The following is a 21,085-nucleotide window of genomic DNA, read 5'->3' on the forward strand; positions in this document are numbered from 1 at the left end:
GTTAACAATTTCCATCACATCCTGAGCCTTTGTGGTGGTATCAAGAGTCTTACAAAAAAGAAACTCATCTTTGAAGTCTCCCTCAACCATGTATTGTGCAAACACCAAAAGCTGAGAACACAATGTGACGTTGGTCGATACATCCAATTGTATGGCCAACAATGGAGACTTCTTTATTTCATCCACAACTTGTTCACTGATGTTCTGTGATACCTCATTTATCCGTCTTGATACTGTGTCGTTAGAAACAGATATATCATTCAGCTTCCTTGCTGCTTTCTTGCCAAGAACAAGCTGCACCATCTCTTATGCACAGGGGAGCACAAGTTGCTCTACAGTGGTATGAGGCTTCTTGGCCTGTGCAACTTTGTATGCAACAATGTAGGAAGCGCGCACTGCATTGCTTTCTTATTGTAAAATGCATTTGTTGAGTTGAGGCCCTGGTGTTTCAGACCTGATAACGGGCGCTTAAAACAATCTGCATCCTTTTGCAACGAGTTGAGGTGACACTTTTCAAGATGGAGTTTCAGCTTAACCAGCTTCACTGAGTCATTCCCCAAGACTTTGAAATAAATAACACATTGTGGCAAATCCACGCCACCTTTTTCTTGACAAGTGAAGCTGAATTTGATGTAGTCCTCTGAATACTTGCGCTTGACATTTCTTCCTGTTGTTGCCATTATAAACAAACTACACCACACCTGTAAAACAGCACATGTAGCACAGGACAAATGACACAGCAACCGCTCAGCATGACGGCAGCAGCTACACTGACACTCAGAGCCTCAGACAGAAGTTACTGGCAACACAACGTGTTTGTGTTCTAGATTACGCTATGGATGACATGCTGCATGCTTGTGAACATGGGGTAAAACAGCCTAATGGCGGCGCCTGTTCACACCGTGTGACTTTGGACAATGTTCCTGTGGACCACCGAAAAAGTCAGCATGGACCATCAGTGGTCCATGGACCCAGTTGAGAACCAAAGGTCTAGACCATCCCTGATAGACATTTATCTAACCTACTCTTAAATATCTCAGAGATGGAGATTCCACAACCTCCCTAGCCAATTTATTCTATGTTTAACTACCCTGACAGTTAGGAACCTTTTCCTAATGTCCAACCTAAACCTCCCTTTCCAGCAGGATTGTGAACTGTTAATAACTACTCTCTGAGATTGGTTATCCAGCCAGTTATGCACTCACCTAATAGTAGCCCCATCTAAGTTGTATTTGCCTAGTTTATTGATAACAATATCATGCGAGACCGTATCAAATGCCTTACTAAAGTCTAGGTATACCACATCCACTGCTTTTCCCTTATCCACAAGACTCGTTATCCTATTAAAGAAAGCTATCAGATTGGTTTGACATGATTTGTTCTTTACAAATCCATGCTGTCTGTTCCCTATCACCTTATTATCTTCCTAGTGTTTGCAGATGATTTTCTTAATTACTTGCTCCATTATCTTTCCTGGCACAGAAGTTAAACTGACTGGTCTATAGTTTCGTGGTTTGTTCTTATTTCCCTTTTTATAGATTGGTCACTATATTTGCCCTTTTCCAGTCTTCTGGAATCTCCCCTGTCTTCCATGATTTTTGAAAGATGATAGCTAACAGCTCAGATACCTCCTCTATCAGCTCCTTGTGTATTTTATCAGGCCCTGGTGACTTGCAGACATCTAACTTTTCTAAGTGATTTTTAACTTGTTCTTTTTTATTTTATCTTTTAAACCTACCCCCTTTCTATTAGCATTCTCTGTGTTAGGCATTCCTTCATCAGACTTCTCGGTGAAGACCAAAACAAAGAAGTCATTAAGCATCTCTGCCATTTCCAAGTTTACTATTACTGTTTCTCCCTCCTCACTGAGCAATGGGCCTACCCTGTCCTTGGTCTTCCTCTTGCTTCTAATATATTTATAGAATGTCTTCTTCTTTCCCTTTATGCCTGTAGCTAGTTTGAGCTTGTTTTGTGCCTTTGCCTGTCTAATCTTGCCCCTGCATTCCTATATTGTTTGCCTATATTCTTCCTTTGTAATTTGTTCTAGTTTCTATTTTTATATGACTCCTTTTTCATTTTTAAATCATGCACGATCTCCTGGTTAAGCCAAGGTGGTCTTTTGCCATATTTTCTATCTTTCCTAAGCAGCAGAATAGCTTGCTTTTAGGCCCTTAATAATGTCCATTTGAAAAACTGCCGACTCTCTTCAGTTGTTTTTCCCCTCAGTCCTCCCATGGGACCTTACTTACCAGCTCTCTGAGCTTACCAAAATCTGCCTTCCTGAAATCCATTGTCTCTAATTTGCTGTTCTCCCTTCTACCATACCATAGAATCATGAACTCTATGATTCCATGATCACTTTCACCCAAGCTGCCTTCCACTTTCAAATTTTGAACAAGTTCCTCCCTATTTGTTAAAATCAAATTTAGAACAGCTTCTACCCAGTAGCTTTTTCAACCTTCTGAAATAAAAAGTTGATTAATTAGGAATTAATGCAAAGTTACATGGACTTAACCAGAATCTATTTTTACATAGATTTAGTTAAATCAGTGCTAAGTCCTGCAAGTCCATTATTAAATTTGATTTCGGCCTGGTTTCCTGGCAATGTAGTGTCAGTTGGTAAGGGATCAAAACAAGCTAAATTGCTAGAAACCAGGCGGCAGTTAAGAGTGTGCATCCAGAAATTGGTATCAATATAAATATAAAAACACCACTTTAGTTACTCTTATGCAGCTTTGTGTGTAGACTGGGCCCTAGCAACATTTATTAAACATTGACCCTTCAGACACCACAGTGGTGTTACTCTTCAGGATACTGGCAGACCTGCTTGTCTGTTTCACTACGCCAGAAAAGCTTCCATAATAGCTCCATCCTACTAGCCCTTTTTGCTGCTACTTTAGCCTCCCACAACCTACTGTAGTGGGACTGTCCTGCCAGTTTCTCTGACTCCCATCCTTGCAGCCAGCAAAGACTTCCTAGGACCTCCATACCCCCTGCACCGTATTGGAAAAGTACCGTCTCCCTCCCCCATACTCAGAGAATTGCACCTCTCTATGAACCTGCTTCCATATGCAGGGAGACATCCTGGCCCCATGCAGTCAAAAATAATGGCTCTAAGTGGGACTAGGCAGCTGAGGACTGGGGGGCTAAAGTGACTTTTTAAACCACATTTGTGCCTGCCCAATCCTGGGTTGCTCCAGATAAAGGCCCCTCAGCAGAACTTAGAGAGCCTTGGATCTCTCTCAGTGCTGGCAGCCTCCTTGGACTACCTTGTAGGCTACAGCACTGCTCAGAATCCCCATAATTCTGCACCCGTGCCCTTGGTACCACCCTCCTGCCTTAAAGGCCTGGCATGCTCCCAATGCCAGCGCTTTGTCTCATCGTGCCAGTGCTGAGGGAATTCTCCTCCAGCTGGAAAAAGTGGCTTTCAGAGCCCTTTTTGCTTATCTGGCCCTTCTGCCCAGGGAAAGGCTATAAGGAGTGAGCTCCTAAGTCATTGTCCAAACAGCCTGCCACTAAAGAGGTCAGAACCGTTTGTTTAAACAATCTGAATCTGTAGAAAGCTATCCAAACTCTTCTGTGCAGTGCCTAAAGCACATGCTGAGTCCGAAATCATGGTCTCCTGTATACTCTGAATTGGCTCATAGAACTATAAATTTCCTTCTTATTAGTCCATGGGCCATTTGCTATACATGACTCCATTCATCTGGTAGTAATTTCTCTCTCCATAACCACTTGCATTGAGTATATGACTGATTTTTATAGTATGTCTGTGAAGCACGCAACCCTTCTGGTGTTTTTACACAGCGTTGTAAACAGGTCTGCTTTGGCCTCCCCATCTCCTCAGATAACGATTTCTGGCTGTAACCTCATCTGTTAATCATGGCCCGCACCTGGCCAGATGTAAAAAACGCTACTCTCAGCAGACAGACTGAATGTTTATTTCAATGAGTGATGTCTCTCTCTGGTCTAATTCAGTGTTGTAATCATGGCTGCCTCTGTTATGCAGACTCTCAAAGGTAGGCTTGTGGATACTATAGGAGAAAGCTTGTTAGGATCTTTGAGGAGTCTATAGGCCTTCTCAAGGACAGACATTCTGCAACAGGAAAACTTTCACTGTAATACAAAATGCCCTGGTCTTGTAACATCTAAAGTTATCTTGGCTATAGAAAAAAAGGATGCTTAGCTTAGACTTTGCTGAATGTAGTAGCCCTGTGTCTCAGGATCTGCTTTTCCTTCCTACCCTCTGTGTACGTATCCTCTCTGGCTACGTCTACACTGCCGGCTTCTTGCGCAAGAAGCCTTTTGTGCAAGAGCTTTTGTGCAAAAACTTCTTGTGCAAGAGCATGTCCACCCCTCAAAGTGCATCACAAAAGCGATGTGCTTTCGTGCAAGAGCATGTCCACACTGTATGAATGCTTTTGCGCAAGAAAGCTCTGATGGCCACTCACAGATTAGCCATCAGAGCACCTGTGCTTTTTCCCCTGGAGCATCCACACTTGCCTTTTTACGCAGTAGCTGTAGTGCAAAAGTGAGTTATGCCTCATATAAAGAGGTTTACCTACACCAGCAAAAGTCCTCTCTTCTGCTGTTTTACTGTGATTTACTTGTGCAAAAGCACATTTGAGGTGTGGATGTTCCATAGGTTTTTGCGCAAAAACGGCTATTTTTGCGCAAAAACCTTGCAGTGTAGACATAGCTTCCTAGATAGCAAAGCTTTCTTCATGAGAATTTCTGCTGAGTGTATATTTCAAGGAAACATTTACAGTATCCCTCACCTGATGTAAATATTCCCAGCAGCAGCCTCTGTCTGTGCTTCAACACCTGTGGTCAGACCGAGAAGACGGCCAACAGAGCAATGGGGAATGACTTTCATTAGAGCATGGTTCCATTCTGAAAACTGACAATGTAAAAATGGTGCCTTCTTACTCTACAGCTCGGCATCTAGGGTGCAGGATGAGTCAGAAAGGCAGCAGATGCAACTACACTGACGTTTCTATTTTTTGCTTATACCCCACTGGCAGGGCACCGCCAAAACAGAGACAGGTAGATGATGTGGTCATTCATCAGTAGAACGATGTACTAACTTCCAGCCTGTCACTCTTGTGCAGTCTTACAGAAGCATAAACCAGATTGTACAGCTGTAACTGATGATTTAATTTGGCCTGCAATCTTTGTGACTGGTAATGAGGCACAAGAAGAAAAGAACCATCTTGGGTTTGAGGTCATGGTTGAGTGTGCTGGACTGGGAATTAGATAAAGAGAAGTTTACTTGTTAACTGGCACATTTAGGTCACAGGGAGACAGCAAATATTCCTTCCAGCGCAACAGAACCACATTCCAAACTTCTGAAATTTTCCTCTGAGCGTGCTCAGAAGTTACTTTCCCGAACTTCTTATACTTTTATTCTTCATTTTTAATTCCCCTCACCCACCTGTGTTGGTACACTAACCTTATTGTCTCTCTAGCCACGGCTGGCTAGCTCCAAGTTCAGACTGGAAAAATGTGGGTGACATATTCCTCTGTACATATTCTCCAGTCTTCTGTATCATTCTCCAGTCCAGTCCCATCAGGGGTTGAGGCCTGGATTTCCCAAGCTGTGACTCAGAACAAGGATCCCAATCCTGCAAAACTATCTCATGTCAGTCGTGACAACTCTGACCCCCTAAATGCCCAGTGAGGACCTTATCTCAGCAACATTTCAAATTTCAACTTCAATTAATTTTTACTCTAACAAAACGGAGTTGATTTTTTGTTCATTTTTTATGACTGGAAAAGTCTCTCACCCAATAGTATTATTAATTATTTACATGGCTATTGCCTGGAACAGGCTTAGAATACAGCACAGATGAAGAGAATCTCTGACCTTACAATTTTCATAATTCAAAGATGGTTGGAAAGTGACTTGTGTGGAAATAGCACTATTGGGAAGAGATCTGGCCAAGAAAAATGTGGGACAAAAGGATGGAAGCTTCAGAAAGTTATCAGTGAGTATAACTGGAAACAGATTTGCCATCTTAACTACAGATGTTATTAGGTGTCAGCAATAAAATTGTCTATGCAAAGGTTTCAAAAGTGGTCTAAAAAGACTCTGGCTGAAGCTATCATTAATTAGGACAACTGCCATTCTAAAGTTCTGAAGCAGGTAAAGCAAAGACATTAAGATCATTTCAAGGGACTTTTAAAGTGACTTTCCAACTGTGTTTTATTGTAATGTTCTTGCAAAGATCTTCCAGCTAGACATATCATATCCTGTGGTGAAAACAGCACCGAGTTCACCATGTGTTAATCCCCCAAGACTATGCTTCAGGGATCAATATCGTAGCTTCAAAAAGATTCTGCATAGCTTCCAAACTTGGGAACAGACTCTTGCTGTGGATCAGAGGCTATTCAGTATGCTTCTTGCAGGATACACAAAAATGGATTTCCTCCCAACTTTTCTAGCAACCTGCTGAAAACATAAATCAACGAATCAAAAATAGCCCACTGGATTTGAATTTCCTATTATCCGAACAGCTGCTCAGAGGGTCTGGAGGAAGGACTGTAGAACTTGTAGCACTAACATTTTTTCATATTTCATATGGAGTAGCTGGTTTTCCTCATTGTAAAACTATCTTCTTCGTTATATTTCCATGTGCTACCTATTTCCAAACTACCTGAAGGCCACTTGATCCTCACTGCAGGTTCTTCTCCCACCCCACCACAAAACTACTTATTGTGGAGAAGGGAGGGACATGAATATTGCATTAGGTGTAGAACTTCTAAATTGGTATTAAGTATCTCCAAGTACTTATTTCTGTCTCAAGTGTTCTTTCCTGCTGAGAATATATCAATTTACAGTAGACCATTTGCTTTATATCCAGTTTACTTAATGGCTTTTCTATATGGCTGTGTACACGGCCCCCAATCCTTTACACTGTGCACTATTATCTGGTAGAGGACAGCTGGTTTTCTTCTGAGATGAAACTTCTCTTCAGGTATAGCTATTGCTGTGTCTGCACAGGTGAATCAAGCCCAATATTCCACGAAATGCTGAAGTGGATTAATGACATCCACTTTGACATCCACTTGACTTTGGTATTAAGTACTAGGTGCTACAGGATCTTAACACCCCATAATTATTGCCTTTCACAGGATTATGCCTGTTTCAGGTTGGCATGTACAGAAAATCTGTATCCAGGTGTGCATCAGTCTCCACTCAAAGGCCAGAAGGGACTATCAGATTACCTAATCTGGCCTCCTGGGTATCACAGTCTACCAGCCTTAAGTATTACAGCCCCCAGGAAACTACAGATTCAACCTCTCAAATCTCAGAACTTTCTGGTCTGGCAACATCCAATTGCTGGGGATCCCCAGTCTAGGAATCCGCAACTGTGTCTAGGGCCTGTGGCAGCTGGGGATCCCCATGGCTGAGGATTCCCGGCTGTGCTGGTATTGGCTGGGGATCCCCAGCGGGGCAGCAGTAGGGACGGGCAGTAAGCTGGGAGGCCAGTGGCAGGGGATCTCCCCTGGTCCGGCAAAATCCCTCATTTGGGACTGGTCAGTTCCCAAGGGTGCCAGACCCGGGAGGTCCAACCTGCAGGCTATTATGAGCCACAGGCAGAGAATAGGAGGCACTGAGGTACCCTAGTGGCTACTGTATTATTCATTCTCTCATCGGTCTGTGCATGATTTTGTTTGAACCCCATATGAATGGAGGTTCCACATACCTGTTACGGATTTAAACTAATTATTAGGTTATGGGACACTAAAGATACAAATTGGAACCATGTTGTAATCCAATCAGGGGACAATTGTGTAGTAGCTGAGTACAAGTCTGTTATATTTCTAATGCGGATGGATCCAAAAGGCACTGAGTACACATTCCCTTTGTTTTAGCTCTATTCGTTGATACTGACTATTGTTAGTTATTTATTCTAGTTTGGGGTATTAATTTTTATACTACCATTTAATCATCTGAAATATGGAGTTGGTCTGGTGCCTTACATGCATTCCCAAGCATACTTGTCATATTTAAATATATGCAGTTTTTTAAAAATAGTAAAATATTCAATTACTAGTGAGTTTAAAACCCCAGAACAATCTTGCCAGTTTCTCTCTTTATTCTAGAAATAAAATAATAAAGTACACTGATATCAAACTTCCTCTCTCTCCAACAAGAGACCAGCCACTAAACTGATGACTTCTGGATTAACCAAACAATCTAGCAAGTCATTTGTAGAAATGGCCATTTGTGAAGAGTTTGCAGTGCTGTCTGATTCAGTTTGATCTGCCAATGTTTCATAGTCACTGTTCATTACCGATTGCTTCCCAGTGCAGCGTAATTTTCCAAAATGTCGTCCTTCATTTTCACTGAGAAGGTCTCTAAAGTCACTTTCCACTGCTCCTGCTCCCACCATGCTTGCTTCTTGAGGCTGTGGTAATACTGGAATAAGATGTACCCCGAAAGGTATTTTCTGCAATTTTTGTGCTTTAACCACTGTAAGTCCAGCTTCATGGGTCAATGATTTGCAATCCTCTGGTTTGGTGTTTACTTGCATTTTCCTTCTTTTACTTGAAGATGCCACCTTCTCTGTATCACGAGTGCTGGGATCTCTGTCCTCTGATACAGTTGCCTTTTGGTAGTCTAAATATGCAGAAGTTGCTTTATTTAAGTATTGAAGATTGGTTTCATAGGATGTTGCCTCAACCTAAACAAGCGAACAAAAATAAACCTAGTGAACAAGCTGTACGTTTCTATTCAGTGCTTATTCTTAGCTGCACGAAAGGCACTTAAAAAATTGTTTCACAGGAAGAAAAGACTCATAATAAGTTTAAAAGAAATGTCAGTAACTCCAGGCTATTGCTGCTAATGGAAACAAGAGGGAGCTTACTTCTGTGGGATTTAGCCAGGCAGCCACATGGCTGGGGTTTTCTGCAGATTTTATGGCACACACTAGCGTTCGAGTTATTGCCTCTTCTACCCGGGCTCTGTGGTCAGCATCCTGTCTCAAGGAAATAAAAGGTAAATGTAAAAAATGTGGCACTTCATATCCTTTAAAAAGCCTATGGACTTTGGAGAGGACCAAACCAACAGCCTTAACTTGAAAATCCTTCTTAACACAAGGATGACAAGCCAATGGGTCTGCCGAGTCCTTGCCATTCCTTACTCATGCAAGTAGTTGTTATTGGAATAGTCATGGGAGCTGACAGCCGTGCCAGGCCTCTGGGTATGTGTGTGTGTGGGGGGGGGGGCGGTGGCTCCGTGGTCACAGAAGGGGCAAGGCCGGGGACAGACAGCCCTGAGAGTGCCACCCAGACCATGGCATGGGCCCCCCCTCCTCTCTAGCCCTCAGGAGCACAGTGCTGGGTGCTCTGGCAGCAATTTAAAGGACCTGGAGCGACCGCTGGTGCAGAATGTGGACGCCCCAAGCCCTTTAGAATCACCAGTCCTGGGACGACTGCCTCGTTTGCCCACCCTGTTGACAGGTCTGCATGGGGCTATTCACATGAGGGAAGAGGCTGCAAGAGGGATCTTTTGTTGTTGTTTAAATCTGGTACCTCATCAACTATACAGCATAGGGATCCTGTTGAATTTCTATTGATTTACATTTATACAATCCCTTTGATTCAGACAGACCACTATAGCATTTCACAAAATTATATATATAAATATTTTAAACACTTGAAACACAAAGGATTTGAGCACGAGACAGCAAATATCTTGGGGCTACCAAGACACAGGACTAAGTTCTATGAAAATTCAGGAAGCTCGTTGTCATCTGACAGTAAAAGAACCTCACTGATGTGGGGTTGCAATTTTAAATAGCAACAGAAGGAAAAAGAAATGTTTCCTTTACTGAAAGATGCTGATATGCTTCTGCTGGAATAAAAAGCCAGTAATTGATAGAGCTTCACAAATGTGAAATAAAATGAAAAAGAACATATAAAGTGACATGCAACAAAACTTGCCACCTGCAGTAGCAACTCCTACTCCATGGGACCACTCCCAAATCTGAGTGGCACTATGGGCCTGTGTGCCAGGTTGCAATGGCTAGAATGGAGCAGGGATGTCAGCGTGTAGACAACTACACAACCCTGGACTTCAGAAAAGCAGACTTTGACTCCCTCAGAGAACTGACGGGCAGGATCTCCTGGGATGCTTACCTGAAGGGGAAAGGAGTCCAGGAGAGCTGGTAGTATTTTAAAGAAGCCTTATTAAAGGCACAGGAAGAAACCATCCCAATGCGCAGCAAGACAAGCAAATATGGTAGGCGACCAGATTGGCTTACTGGGGACATCCATGGTGAACTTAAACACAAAAAGGAAGCTTACAAGAAGTGGAAAATTGGACAGATGACTGGGGAGGAGTATAAATATATTGCTCGAGAATGCAGGGGAATTATCAGGAAGGCGAAAGCACAACTGCAATTGCAGCTAGCAAGGGATGTGAAGGATAACAAGAAAGGTTTCTACAGGCATGTTAGCAAGAAGAGGGTGATCAGAGAGGGTATACGGCCCTTACTGGATGAGGGAGGTAACCTAGTGACAGATGATGTGGGAAAAGTTGAAGTACTCAATGCTTTCTTTGCCTCTGTCTTCATGGACGAGGTCAGCTCCCAGACAAATACACTAGGCAATGCAGTATGGGAAGGAGGTGGACAGCCCTTGGTGGGGAAAGTTCAAGTTAGGAACTATTTTAAAAAGCTAAACGTACATAAATCCATGGGCCCAGATTTAATTCATCCAAGGATACTGAGGGAGTTGGCAAATGTCATTGTGGAGCCTTTGGCCATTATCTTTGAAAACTCATGGAGATCGGGAGAGATCCCGGATTATTGGAAAAAGGCAAATGCAGTGCCCATCTTTAAAAATGGGAAGAAGGACAATCCAGGGAGCTACAGACAAGTCAGCCTTACCTCAGTCCCCGGAAAAATCATGGAAGGATCCTCAAGGAATCTATTTTGAAGCACTTGGAACAGGGGAAAGAGATCAGGAATAGTCAACATGGATTTACGAAGGGCAAGTTGTACCTTACCAATCTGATTAGCGTCTAAGATGAAGTAACTGGTTCTGTGGATATGGGAATGTCAGTGGACATGATATACCTTGACTTTAGTAGAGCTTGTGATATGGTCTCCCACAATATTCTTGCCAGCATGTTAAGGGAGTATGGATTGGATAAATGGACTGTAAGATGGATAGAAAGCTGGCTAGACTGTTGGGCCCAACAGGTAGTGATCAACGGCTCGATGTCAGGTTGGGGGTTGGTTTCTAGAGGAGTGCCCCAAGGATTGGTTCTTGGACTAGTTTTGTTCAACATCTTTATTAATGACCTGGATGAGGGGATGGATTGCACCCTCAACAAGTTTGCAGATGACACTAAGCTAGGGGGAAAGGTAGATACGCTGGAGGGCAGGGATAGGGTCCAGAGTGACCTGGACAGATTAGAGGATTGGGCCAAAAGAAAGCTGATGAGGTTCAACAAGGACAAGTGTAGAGTCCTGCACTTGGGATGGAAGAATCCCAAGCATTGTTACAGGCTGAGGACTGAATGGCTAAGTAGCAGTTCTGCAGAAAAGGACCTGGGGATTACAGTAGATGAGAAGCTGGATATGAGTCAACAGTGTGCCAAGAATGCTAATGGCATATTAGGGTGCATTAGGAGGAGCACTGGCAGCAGATCCAGAGAAGTGATTATTCCCATTTATTTGGCTCTGGTGAGGCTACATCTGGAATATTGTGTCCAGTTCTGGGCCCCCCACTATAGAAAGGATGTGAACACATTGGAGAGCGTCCAGCGGAGGGCAACCAAAATGCTTAGGGAGCTGTAGCGTGTGACCTATGAGGAGAGACTGAGGGCGTTGGGTTTGTTTAGTCTGTAGAAAGAAGAGTGAGGGGGGATTTGATAGCAGCCTTCATCTTCTTGAAGGGAGGTTCCAAAGAGGATGGAGAAAGGCTGTTCACAGTAATGACCAGGGCTCGACAAATAATGCAATCTACTCACCCGTGGAGTAGACAAATAATGCAACCCGGAAGAGCCGGGTTTTGGCGATCTGCGCATGCGCAGAACGATCTGTGCGTGCACAGATCGCCGGACAGCTCGGCTAGAGAGCAGGACTTGCTGCGGTTCAGCAAGCCCTGGTAATGACGGATGGCAGAACAAGGAGCAATGGTCTCAAGTTACAGCAGGAGAGGTCTACGTTGGATATTAGGAAAAACTATTTCACTAGGAGGGTGGTGGAGCACTGGAATGGGTTACCTAGGGAGGTGGTGGAATCTCCATCCCTAGAGGTTTTTAAGCCTTGGCTTGACAAAGCCCTGGCTTGGTTGATTTAGTTGGGATTGGTCCTGCTTTGGGAAGGGGGCTAGACTTGATGACCTTCTGAGGTCTCTTCCAGCTCTATGATTAATAGATAAGCTTATTGGTTAATCCTGTTGACTACATGCATTCCCCTTGCCCCCCTGCTGCCTCTGTATTAGGGCTGCCTCTTTTAAGCCAGCTCCCTATTAGCACTGGATCCATTTGCCTTCCCCATCCCTGTGCTGCTGCCTCTCATCAGGGGCACCATTTCAGATTGCGGGGGGAGGGGGACGACAACCTATGCACATCAGGATACCAAAGTTCTGTCTAGCCCAGTATCCTGTGTTCCAACAGTGGCCAATGCCAGGTGCTTCAGAAGGCATAAACAGAAGAGGCAATCATCATGACCCACCCCTGTTGCTCATACCCAACTTCTGGCCAACAGAAGTAAAGGACACCATGCCTGTCCACTCTGGCTAGTAGTCATTGATAGACCTATCCTCCTTGAACTTCTTTTGTACTTACTGTTAGGCTACGTCTAGACTGGCATGATTTTCCGCAAATGCTTTTAACGGAAAAGTTTTCCATTAAAAGCATTTGCGGAAAAGAGCGTCTAGATTGGCACGGACGCTTTTCCACAAAAGCACTTTTTGCGGAAAACCGTCCGTGCCAACCTAGATGCGCTTTTGCACAGAAAAGCCCCGATCGCCATTTTCGCAATCGGGGCTTTTTTGCGCAAAACAAATCTGAGCTGTCTACACTGGCCCTTTTGCCAAAAGCTTTGCACAAAAGGACTTTTGCCCGAACGGGAGCAGCATAGTATTTCCGCAAGAAGCACTGATTTCAGACAGTAGGAAGTCAGTGTTCTTGCGGAAATTCAAGCTGCCAGTGTAGACAGCTGGCAAGTTTTTCCGCAAAAGCAGCTGCTTTTGTGGAAAAAGTTGCCAGTCGAGACGCAGCCTTATAGTTTGGGCTTTTCCACCATCTCCTGGCAAAGAGTTCCACAAGTCGATTGTAAAAAAAATAATTAATTTTGTTTTTTTTTTAAATCTGTTGCCTATAAATTTAATTCCAGCAGCTTCTTGTGTTATGTTAGTGAAAGAATAAATAACATTTCCTTATTCTGCTTTTTTCCACCCTGTCCACAATGTTCTAGACATCTAACGTATCTGTGTCAGCAGCCTCTGTCCACAGAGGAAGGGAGGGGTCCAAGTTCCCTGTGGACTCAGGTGCCCCATGGACAGGGACTGCTGCTGCCTCTGATAGAGGCGCATCAGTGTGGAGTGGAAGGGGGCTTCCAGGGGGCTCCCTGTGCGGTTACACGACTATTCAATTACACGCTATCTTACATCCCTAGAATGGAGAGCGGGGCACAGCCCTGAGAGACAGAAGCTGCTGCTGTGAGGTAAGTGCAGGATGGGCTCACTCTGAAACATCGCAGGACCCCTCACTCTCCCAGCAGGCAGGATAACACAAAATAACATGACATTGCCTCAAAATAAAACTATATGAAACAATTCAGTTTCATGGGGCTCTTGTGAGGTACTTCGCTTCTCCCTTTTCCCCTTGGCCAGCTAGACATGGGCTACTTTGGGATTTCAGAACAGAGGAATGCAATTTTGTAACAGTCCGTAGTCTTCCACTTTTTATTTAATGAATCACTTAGGGGCAGTGGAACGCAGCTAGAAAGTCAGGAGGCTGATCAGGGTGTGCAGTGTATAGCATTCTGGTATCACAGGGATGAATACACTAGAAATGTAAAGATAATCTAAGAGTCACTCATGCTCTTAGAAAGCAGGGTTTGGAAAAAAGGAAGATGTACAGTGCTCGGTTCTGCCGTGAGAGCAGGGGACTGGACTCGAGGACCTCGCAAGGTCCAGTCCAGTTCTAGGAGTCTGTGATAATAAAGCAGCATGTTCCCAGCCTGCAATCCTATGAGGAGACTTTTATTGCAGTGAGCAGTCCCTTTGCAAAACGATGTACATAAACAGTTAATATTTTTCAAGGTACACTTGAACCTCTTTAATCCAGCAACCCTGTGAAATGGAATGCTAAATTAAATATTTTTCTGGGCCAGAGAGGGTGCTGGGTGGGTGTGTCTTGGCATAAGCGAGATGGGGGTGGAGTGCTTACCTGGCATCCTGCTCCTGAGGACCCATTTGGCACCTTGCCCCCTCACTCCCAGCCCCCACTGCTATGGGAGCAGTGGGGAAAAGCCACAGGGGAATCACATCACTGTGCTGCTATTCCCCTAGCTGAGGGGTAGGGGGAGCAGCAGCATGCAGAACCGCTTCCTCCTCCATACTATAGATGTTCCCAGATTAGGGACACCTGGAATAGAGAGGTTCAAGTATACTGTGATCTTGGGATTGATTTTACAGTGCTAAATCCTGGGGCTGCATTAATCACGTGACTTAGTTTGTTAGGAAGCAAGGTTTGAATCTGTCACATTATGTAGAAAGCAAATTACACTTCTCTTATTCTAAGAAGTTGGCAAAATAATTAATGGTATCACTAGGACAATGCTGGTATGACATGCATCTGTCAAAGTGAAAGCAGCTGGTTACAGCTCCAAGTGAGAGAAATGCTTGAATAGGTAATGGAAATGTTCTCAATATTATATTTTAGTGCCAGTGTCATTCATTATTTTCCTAGATGGATTGCCCACATGTGAAAACAATGTTGCTGTCATCTGCAGGGATAATAGGCTGTAATCAACTGTCACCTGTGCCACAATGCTTACATGCAGTCCGTTCTAAGGTTAAACTGCTGTGCAATTTTCTTATTACCAAAGTCATTTATTTTGTTTGTGGGGCTTTTTCATTTCTGATATCTTATTAGGAAAATCCAACAGACTCTATTCAAATAGGACTCCCATTACGTTCAGCCAGAGCTTTACATTAGTAAAGGTTGTAGAATTTGGCTCTTTCTTATTGCAACCATGAACAAAATGAGAACAGAGAGAGGTCACAAAAGAACAATGGGCCCAATTCTGACCTACGTTCCTGAGTGGTGCCGTTCAAGAGGTGAAGCCCAGATAAGTGCTGCGGATGAGGGGAGCTTTAAGTGACCTTTGCATGCTCTGAATTTTAGAACCTGACACAGGCACCTCCAATCGCTGGCACAAATCAGAATAGTCTCAGGGTCTGCACAAGTTTATGACAGCTTTGAATGGCTGTTTGTGGGCTGTATGGCTGACCCAGAATGGAGGGAATGCAGTGTGTTCCGAGTTGCCCGCTGTAGCCCTGACATGTTCCTCCCATGACACAGTGTAGGAGTCTGGTGTAAGGCTGCTACACATTGTTCTTATAACGGACTCTCCCTTACAATGAGGATTCTTTAATGGAGGAACCATCCACGTTTGAATCCCTCTGTTCTTCCAGGGTAACATAAAGGTACCAGAAGATGTCGGAGAAAAGGGGCGAGCACTATAATTCTTTGTTTGGATCATTTTAGCTCTCATTTAGCACCTTCCCAGATTTCTGTCCTAGTAAAGCAAGTTTCTTTCTTTAGCTACTTCAATAGTATTTCATATTAAGATAGTATTAATAATAACGTGATGTGAGTTTGAGAACATCGTGGAGTACAGGTTGGACTTTCTTGGTCCAGCACCCTTGGGACCTGAGCTATCCTGAACCAGGGAAGATCAGTGCTCCCCTGCTGGCTACACTGCTCCCGGGCTCTGGCACAGGCTCTCCACTATGCTGCCCCAGGGTCTCGCAGGGTTCCTGGCAGGACCCTTGGCTGCTGCCAGCCCTGCTGCCACAGAGTGTTCCCCGGGTTACAGGCTGGGGCCACCTGGCCGCTGCCAGCTCTGCTGGGGTTCCCCAGCTTGGGCCACCTAGCCATCCCGCCCTGCTGCTAGGGCCGCCCTGCTGCTGCTGGGGATTCCAGCCACCCTGCTTCAGTCAGGAGTGTTCCCCAGCAGAGCTGCCTGGTCACCCCGGCCCCAGTGCCACTGGGGGGGGGGTTCCTGGCCGGGGCCACCTGGCTGCCAACAGTCCCACTGTAACTGGAGAGTCCCCAGCTGGGGCTGGAACTCCCCAGTCACCTGGCCCAGCTGGGGTGGGAGCTCCCAGCTTACTGCCTGCCTCACTAATGCCAGGGCTTCCCCAGTTGGGAGGTTCAACCTGTACTGAGACTGTATCACTGAAATTATCACATACCTGTTGGTGAGCACAATAAAAATCAACGCCTAGAGAAAAGGTAAATTAACAAACTCAAAAAATCCAATACAAGCACAATCTATGTCCTCAGGAAGATATGAATTAAAACATTCCAGGCAGCTCATGTTCTTTGTCATTCATTTTTTGTCTGTCATTTAGGGCCTGATTTAGAAAAGCACTTAAGCAGAGTCTTTGCTAGTCTGAACAGGCAAAGAATCAAGCTCACGCTTAACTTCAAGAAGCTCATAGAATCATAGAGCTGGAAGAGACCTCAGGAGGTCATCAAGTCCAGCCCCCTGCCCAAGGCAGGACCAATCCCAACCTCATACTTAAAATCCATCCATATTCATCAAAGCAATTAAACATGTGCTTAATATTAACCTGTTACTTCAAAGCATATTGCTTTTGTCCCATTGAAACCACAAGTTAACATTAAGCATGTATTTAATTACTTTGCTGAATAAATAGGGTGAATTTAAGGACTTGCTTGAGTTCAAATGCTTTGCTGAATCAGGGCCTGGAATTCTGAGTCTTCAAATCCTTATTCATGGGAAGTCTAACTGATCATGTGGTTAGGAGTAGAGCCTGCTTCCTTCCTTGCCAAACCCTAGACAGAGGACAAGATTAAGGGAGCCTTTATATGGCTTCCTGTAGCCCAGCTGTTTCCTCAAGAGCAGGCAGATGAGAACTCTCTGACCTGGTCAAATTCCCCTCTGTAGCATTAGAGAAGTTATTCTGCTTCCTGATTTTCCTTACTAAAAACATCCAGGCAAACACAAACCATTGTGCAATGTGTTGACCTACGTAGCTACATTCTAGTGATAGGTGATAAACGATCCTTGTTAGTCTCCCTCAGGATGCTATGTAAATATTAAATTATTATTATAAACCACTCTAATGTGGCTCATGATGTCATCAGATATGGGGCAGAATTATTTGTTTTTGGCTACTGAGCCTATCTTATAGGGCATACCTATGCTTTGTACCGTAAGACTTACATAATAATGGCTTAAAAGGAACATACCAGTTCAATCCAAGAGTTTATACTGACTGTGATGGGGTCAACACTTTCTACGTAGTGCCACCAGTGCCTGGGAACAAACAGGACCTGAAATGAAGGGACATTGTCGTTAAAATAGCAGCAGGAACCCCCCTTTTCCAAATATTTTAGCAAATGGTCAACAAAGCCTCTAGTGTAGCAGCAATATATCCTTTTTTTAAATGAAAGTTGGAAGAGTATTCCCAGTTTGAAACACTAAGGCAAAAATGATGATACGGTCTCATTAGCAAAGTACCATACTGTACCCAGAATCATTACAAGAAAACAAATAGTTACTTGAATATATCATTCATCCAAAGAGTTCAAACACTGTTACATTTCATCTGTGATGCAACAGCGTGCCTTTTATGTAGATGGGAACAGAGAGGTTAAATGATTAGCCCAAGGTCACATAAGAACACAGCCAGGTCTACAATGCAAGGGGTCTGGTCGGACTTTCATTTCTCCCTCAAGCTCAGCATAGTTCACTGTCTTAAAATATCAGTAGCTATTGTGCATGGCAAGGAATATAATCCTGTATTCTCTCTCATTCAGAGTCCTCTAACAGGGTTGTAACCTATAACTGTCTTAGTTGCAGGAGGTCCTGATGCATAAAAGGCTGCCAGCTGGCTTAGCAGGGCTTTAGAGAAAGCTCTAGCCATACCCTGCTGAGCAAGGACTCTATAGACTCTCCAGTTCAATAGGCTTTCCAGTTTCTTTATAAAGATTGCCAAGCTGGTCTCCCCAGAAAGGTAGTATTCTAATGTTCTTCTAGGTTATTAATAATGTGCAGCTCTAATTCTGGCAAATAACTGTCCTTTATTACACTTGTCAAATTCTGTGGACTATTTTAAAAATAAGCTGCCCTAAAAATCATGACCATCTAGTTTAGAACAGAGCTATATTACAATATTAGTGTTGTATTTTTGACATACAATTGATTTTAAACGTTGGCTTTATGGTACAAAGACATTAACGTTTTGATGATACAGTATTAGCTTATCAAGACCAGCATACAAGACTGCATTTGAATGAGCAAGAAATTGGTTGGGCTACAGAGAAGGTAAGAAGATGGATTCAATAAGGGGAAAAGAAGCAGTAATTTTTATCTGAACTATGGGCAGCTTTTTTCTTGCTAGATACAAATTATTTATAAGAATGTCCTCATCAAGAGAGCAACCTTTTTGGATAATACAATACTAATTTGACTAGAAAACGGTCTGGGAAAAGACCAATATACTATGCTACAAACACTCACACATTTAACTTTATGTACATGAGTTGTTTCCTTTAAGTCATTTAAGACCTACATAAATGAATGAGGTATCAGGGCTCATTGGCCCTGGTTAATTTTGATGATGAGCTGAAATACTGCTCACAAGTTTTTATTTAAGAACATAGAATGGTCATACTAGGTCAGACCAAAGGTTCATCTAGCCTAGTTTCCTGTCTTCTTACAGTGGCCAATGCCCGATGCTTCAGAAGGAATGAACAGAACAGGTAATCACTGTTTAAAGTAAGTGAGAGGCTGTAGATGTTTGAAGGTAAAAAATATTCAGAAAGTAACCATAACCTCATGCAGGAGCAGATCAAATCATAACTACCAGCACAATGTATACTTGCCATTAAACAAACTGAAGCAACTGTTAAATGGTAGGTACAGTGCACAAATCCAGACTCTTCCACCACTTGCTAGAGATGGACTCCAGTGGAGTTAAGTCAGGGAGTTAATTTAATTATTTGCCCTGCATTTTATAGGATATTAAACCAGATAATAATGGTCTGCTCTGGTCTTAGAATCTATAAGTGCAGTTCTCAGTTTTAAGACTTTGAACTTGATCCAACAAAGTCAATGGCAAAATTCTAAGGACTTAATACTCATATACATGAAGGCCCCTTCAATTTATACTTGCATTACACTACCTTGTACGGCATTTTGATTAGCACAATTGGACCAATATAAAATTAACATAGCACACTTTACGTGGATTAAAAGCTGGCTAGCTGACAGGTTTCAAATGTAATTGTAAACAGAAAATCATCACAGCATAGGGACAAATCACAAATACAGAGCTCCCAGTGGGCTGCTGTGCCCCAAAGAGCTAATGCTATTATTGGAAGAATTGCAAGGGAATCTAGCGTAGGAGTAGAGAAGTTATTTTACCCCTGCATTAGGGATGTTCAATATCAGTTAATTGAATAGTTTATTAACCTCGTGAATTCCTATTGGTTACTTGACTATTCTATGGTACCCAGGGGTGGGGTCAGCACCCAGTGCGCTCCGGCCCCACTCCTGAGGAGCCCTCTGCCACACTGCTCTGCTGCCTCTGTATCAAAGGCAGCAGCATGGGGGCACCAGGCAGGAGCTGGTCCACAAGGGGAGCCAATTTAGAAGCCAGCTCCCCTTGTGTACCAGCTGCTGTTGCCCCATGCTGCTGCCTCTGATAGAGAGGCGGCAGCAGCACAGGGTGGCAGTAGCCCCTGTCCAGGGGAATGTGAGCTCCTAGACCCAGCGTGAGCAGGGACACCTGCCCGCCTAGCTCTTAATATACTTTCAATGCAGAGCTGCAGCAGCAATAGGTCGTGGACCCAGCATGAGCCAGGATTAAGCCAGGCTGCTGGCCAGCCTGCTAAAAAAAATTTCTAGTGGGGGGGAGGGAGGAGAAACGCGTGTAGTCAATAGCATTAACCTATAAGCTTTTGTTTATCAGTTAAACGGTTATGACTACACTTTTACATCCCTACTCTGTATTAGGCATTGATGTAATGGCTGTTGGAATACTGTGACCAGTTCTTGTGTTCGCAATTCAAGAAGAATGTTGATAAACTGTAGAGGGTTCAGTGGAGAGACAGGTGCATGACAAAAGGAACAGAAAACATGCCTTATGGTGACAGCCTTGAGGGGCTCCCTCTATTTAGCCTAACAAAGAGTCCTAAGTACCTATGTGTTGAGCAAAAAAAATGGGGAATGTATAACACAATCCAATGGCTGGGAGCTAAAGCTAAGAAAATTCAGACCACAAAGACATAAATTTGTAATGGTGAGTAATTAACTAGTGAAACAATGTGTCAGGGGTTGTGGCAGATGCTCCATCACTAGCAAGATTGGGTGTTTCCCCAAAAGATCCTAATAGGAATTATTTTGGGGAAGTACTATGGCAGCAATAGGCAACCAAGGTTACTGAGTGGGCTGCCTCAGTGGCCCTCCTTTATCTGAGTGGGCCACAAAATTGTTACGACAAAGACAATCTCCTAGGATAGAGCATTTATGCTAATTACGCTTGTGTACCTAGAATCTGTGGGGTGTTCTGACTGAATCCATAGCAGCGCTTTGATTGGCTGCAGAGGCAGAGCACAGCTCGCACCGTCAATGTTGTGTGCCATCAGCTTGCAACTCACTTCATGTGCCCTTGTTTTATATGCATGTCACTTACGTAATACTAGTAGGAAAAAACCTATGCAGATGGAAGCCAATGGAATCTGGGAACCCTGCGCATGGGCAATGCTAAACAAAATGTCTCATGGGCCAGACTCTGAGCCCAAATGGGCAACATGAGGTCTGTTCTATGGCCTGTGGTATACAGGCAGTGACACTAG

At 43.8% G+C, this 21,085-nt stretch overlaps 1 protein-coding gene across 1 annotated transcript in view; it reads right to left on the reverse strand.

Moving 5' to 3' along the window:
* Positions 1-4,499: 4,499 nt before the first annotated feature.
* The window catches only part of HSPBAP1 (HSPB1 associated protein 1), a 68,823-nt gene continuing 52,237 nt past the window's right edge, over positions 4,500-21,085 (reverse strand). Inside the window, exons 6-8 of the mRNA XM_075933109.2 lie at positions 17,474-17,557; positions 8,874-8,984; positions 4,500-8,690 (exon numbers count right to left, since the gene is read on the reverse strand). Of these exons, the coding sequence (XP_075789224.2) occupies positions 8,136-8,690; positions 8,874-8,984; positions 17,474-17,557 (750 nt within the window). The 3' untranslated portion in view covers positions 4,500-8,135. The remainder of the gene's footprint in view (positions 8,691-8,873; positions 8,985-17,473; positions 17,558-21,085) is intronic.

This window comes from Pelodiscus sinensis, chromosome 7 (assembly GCF_052426305.1).
Source record: "Pelodiscus sinensis isolate ZL-2025 chromosome 7, ASM5242630v1, whole genome shotgun sequence".
NCBI lineage: Eukaryota > Metazoa > Chordata > Testudines > Trionychidae > Pelodiscus > Pelodiscus sinensis.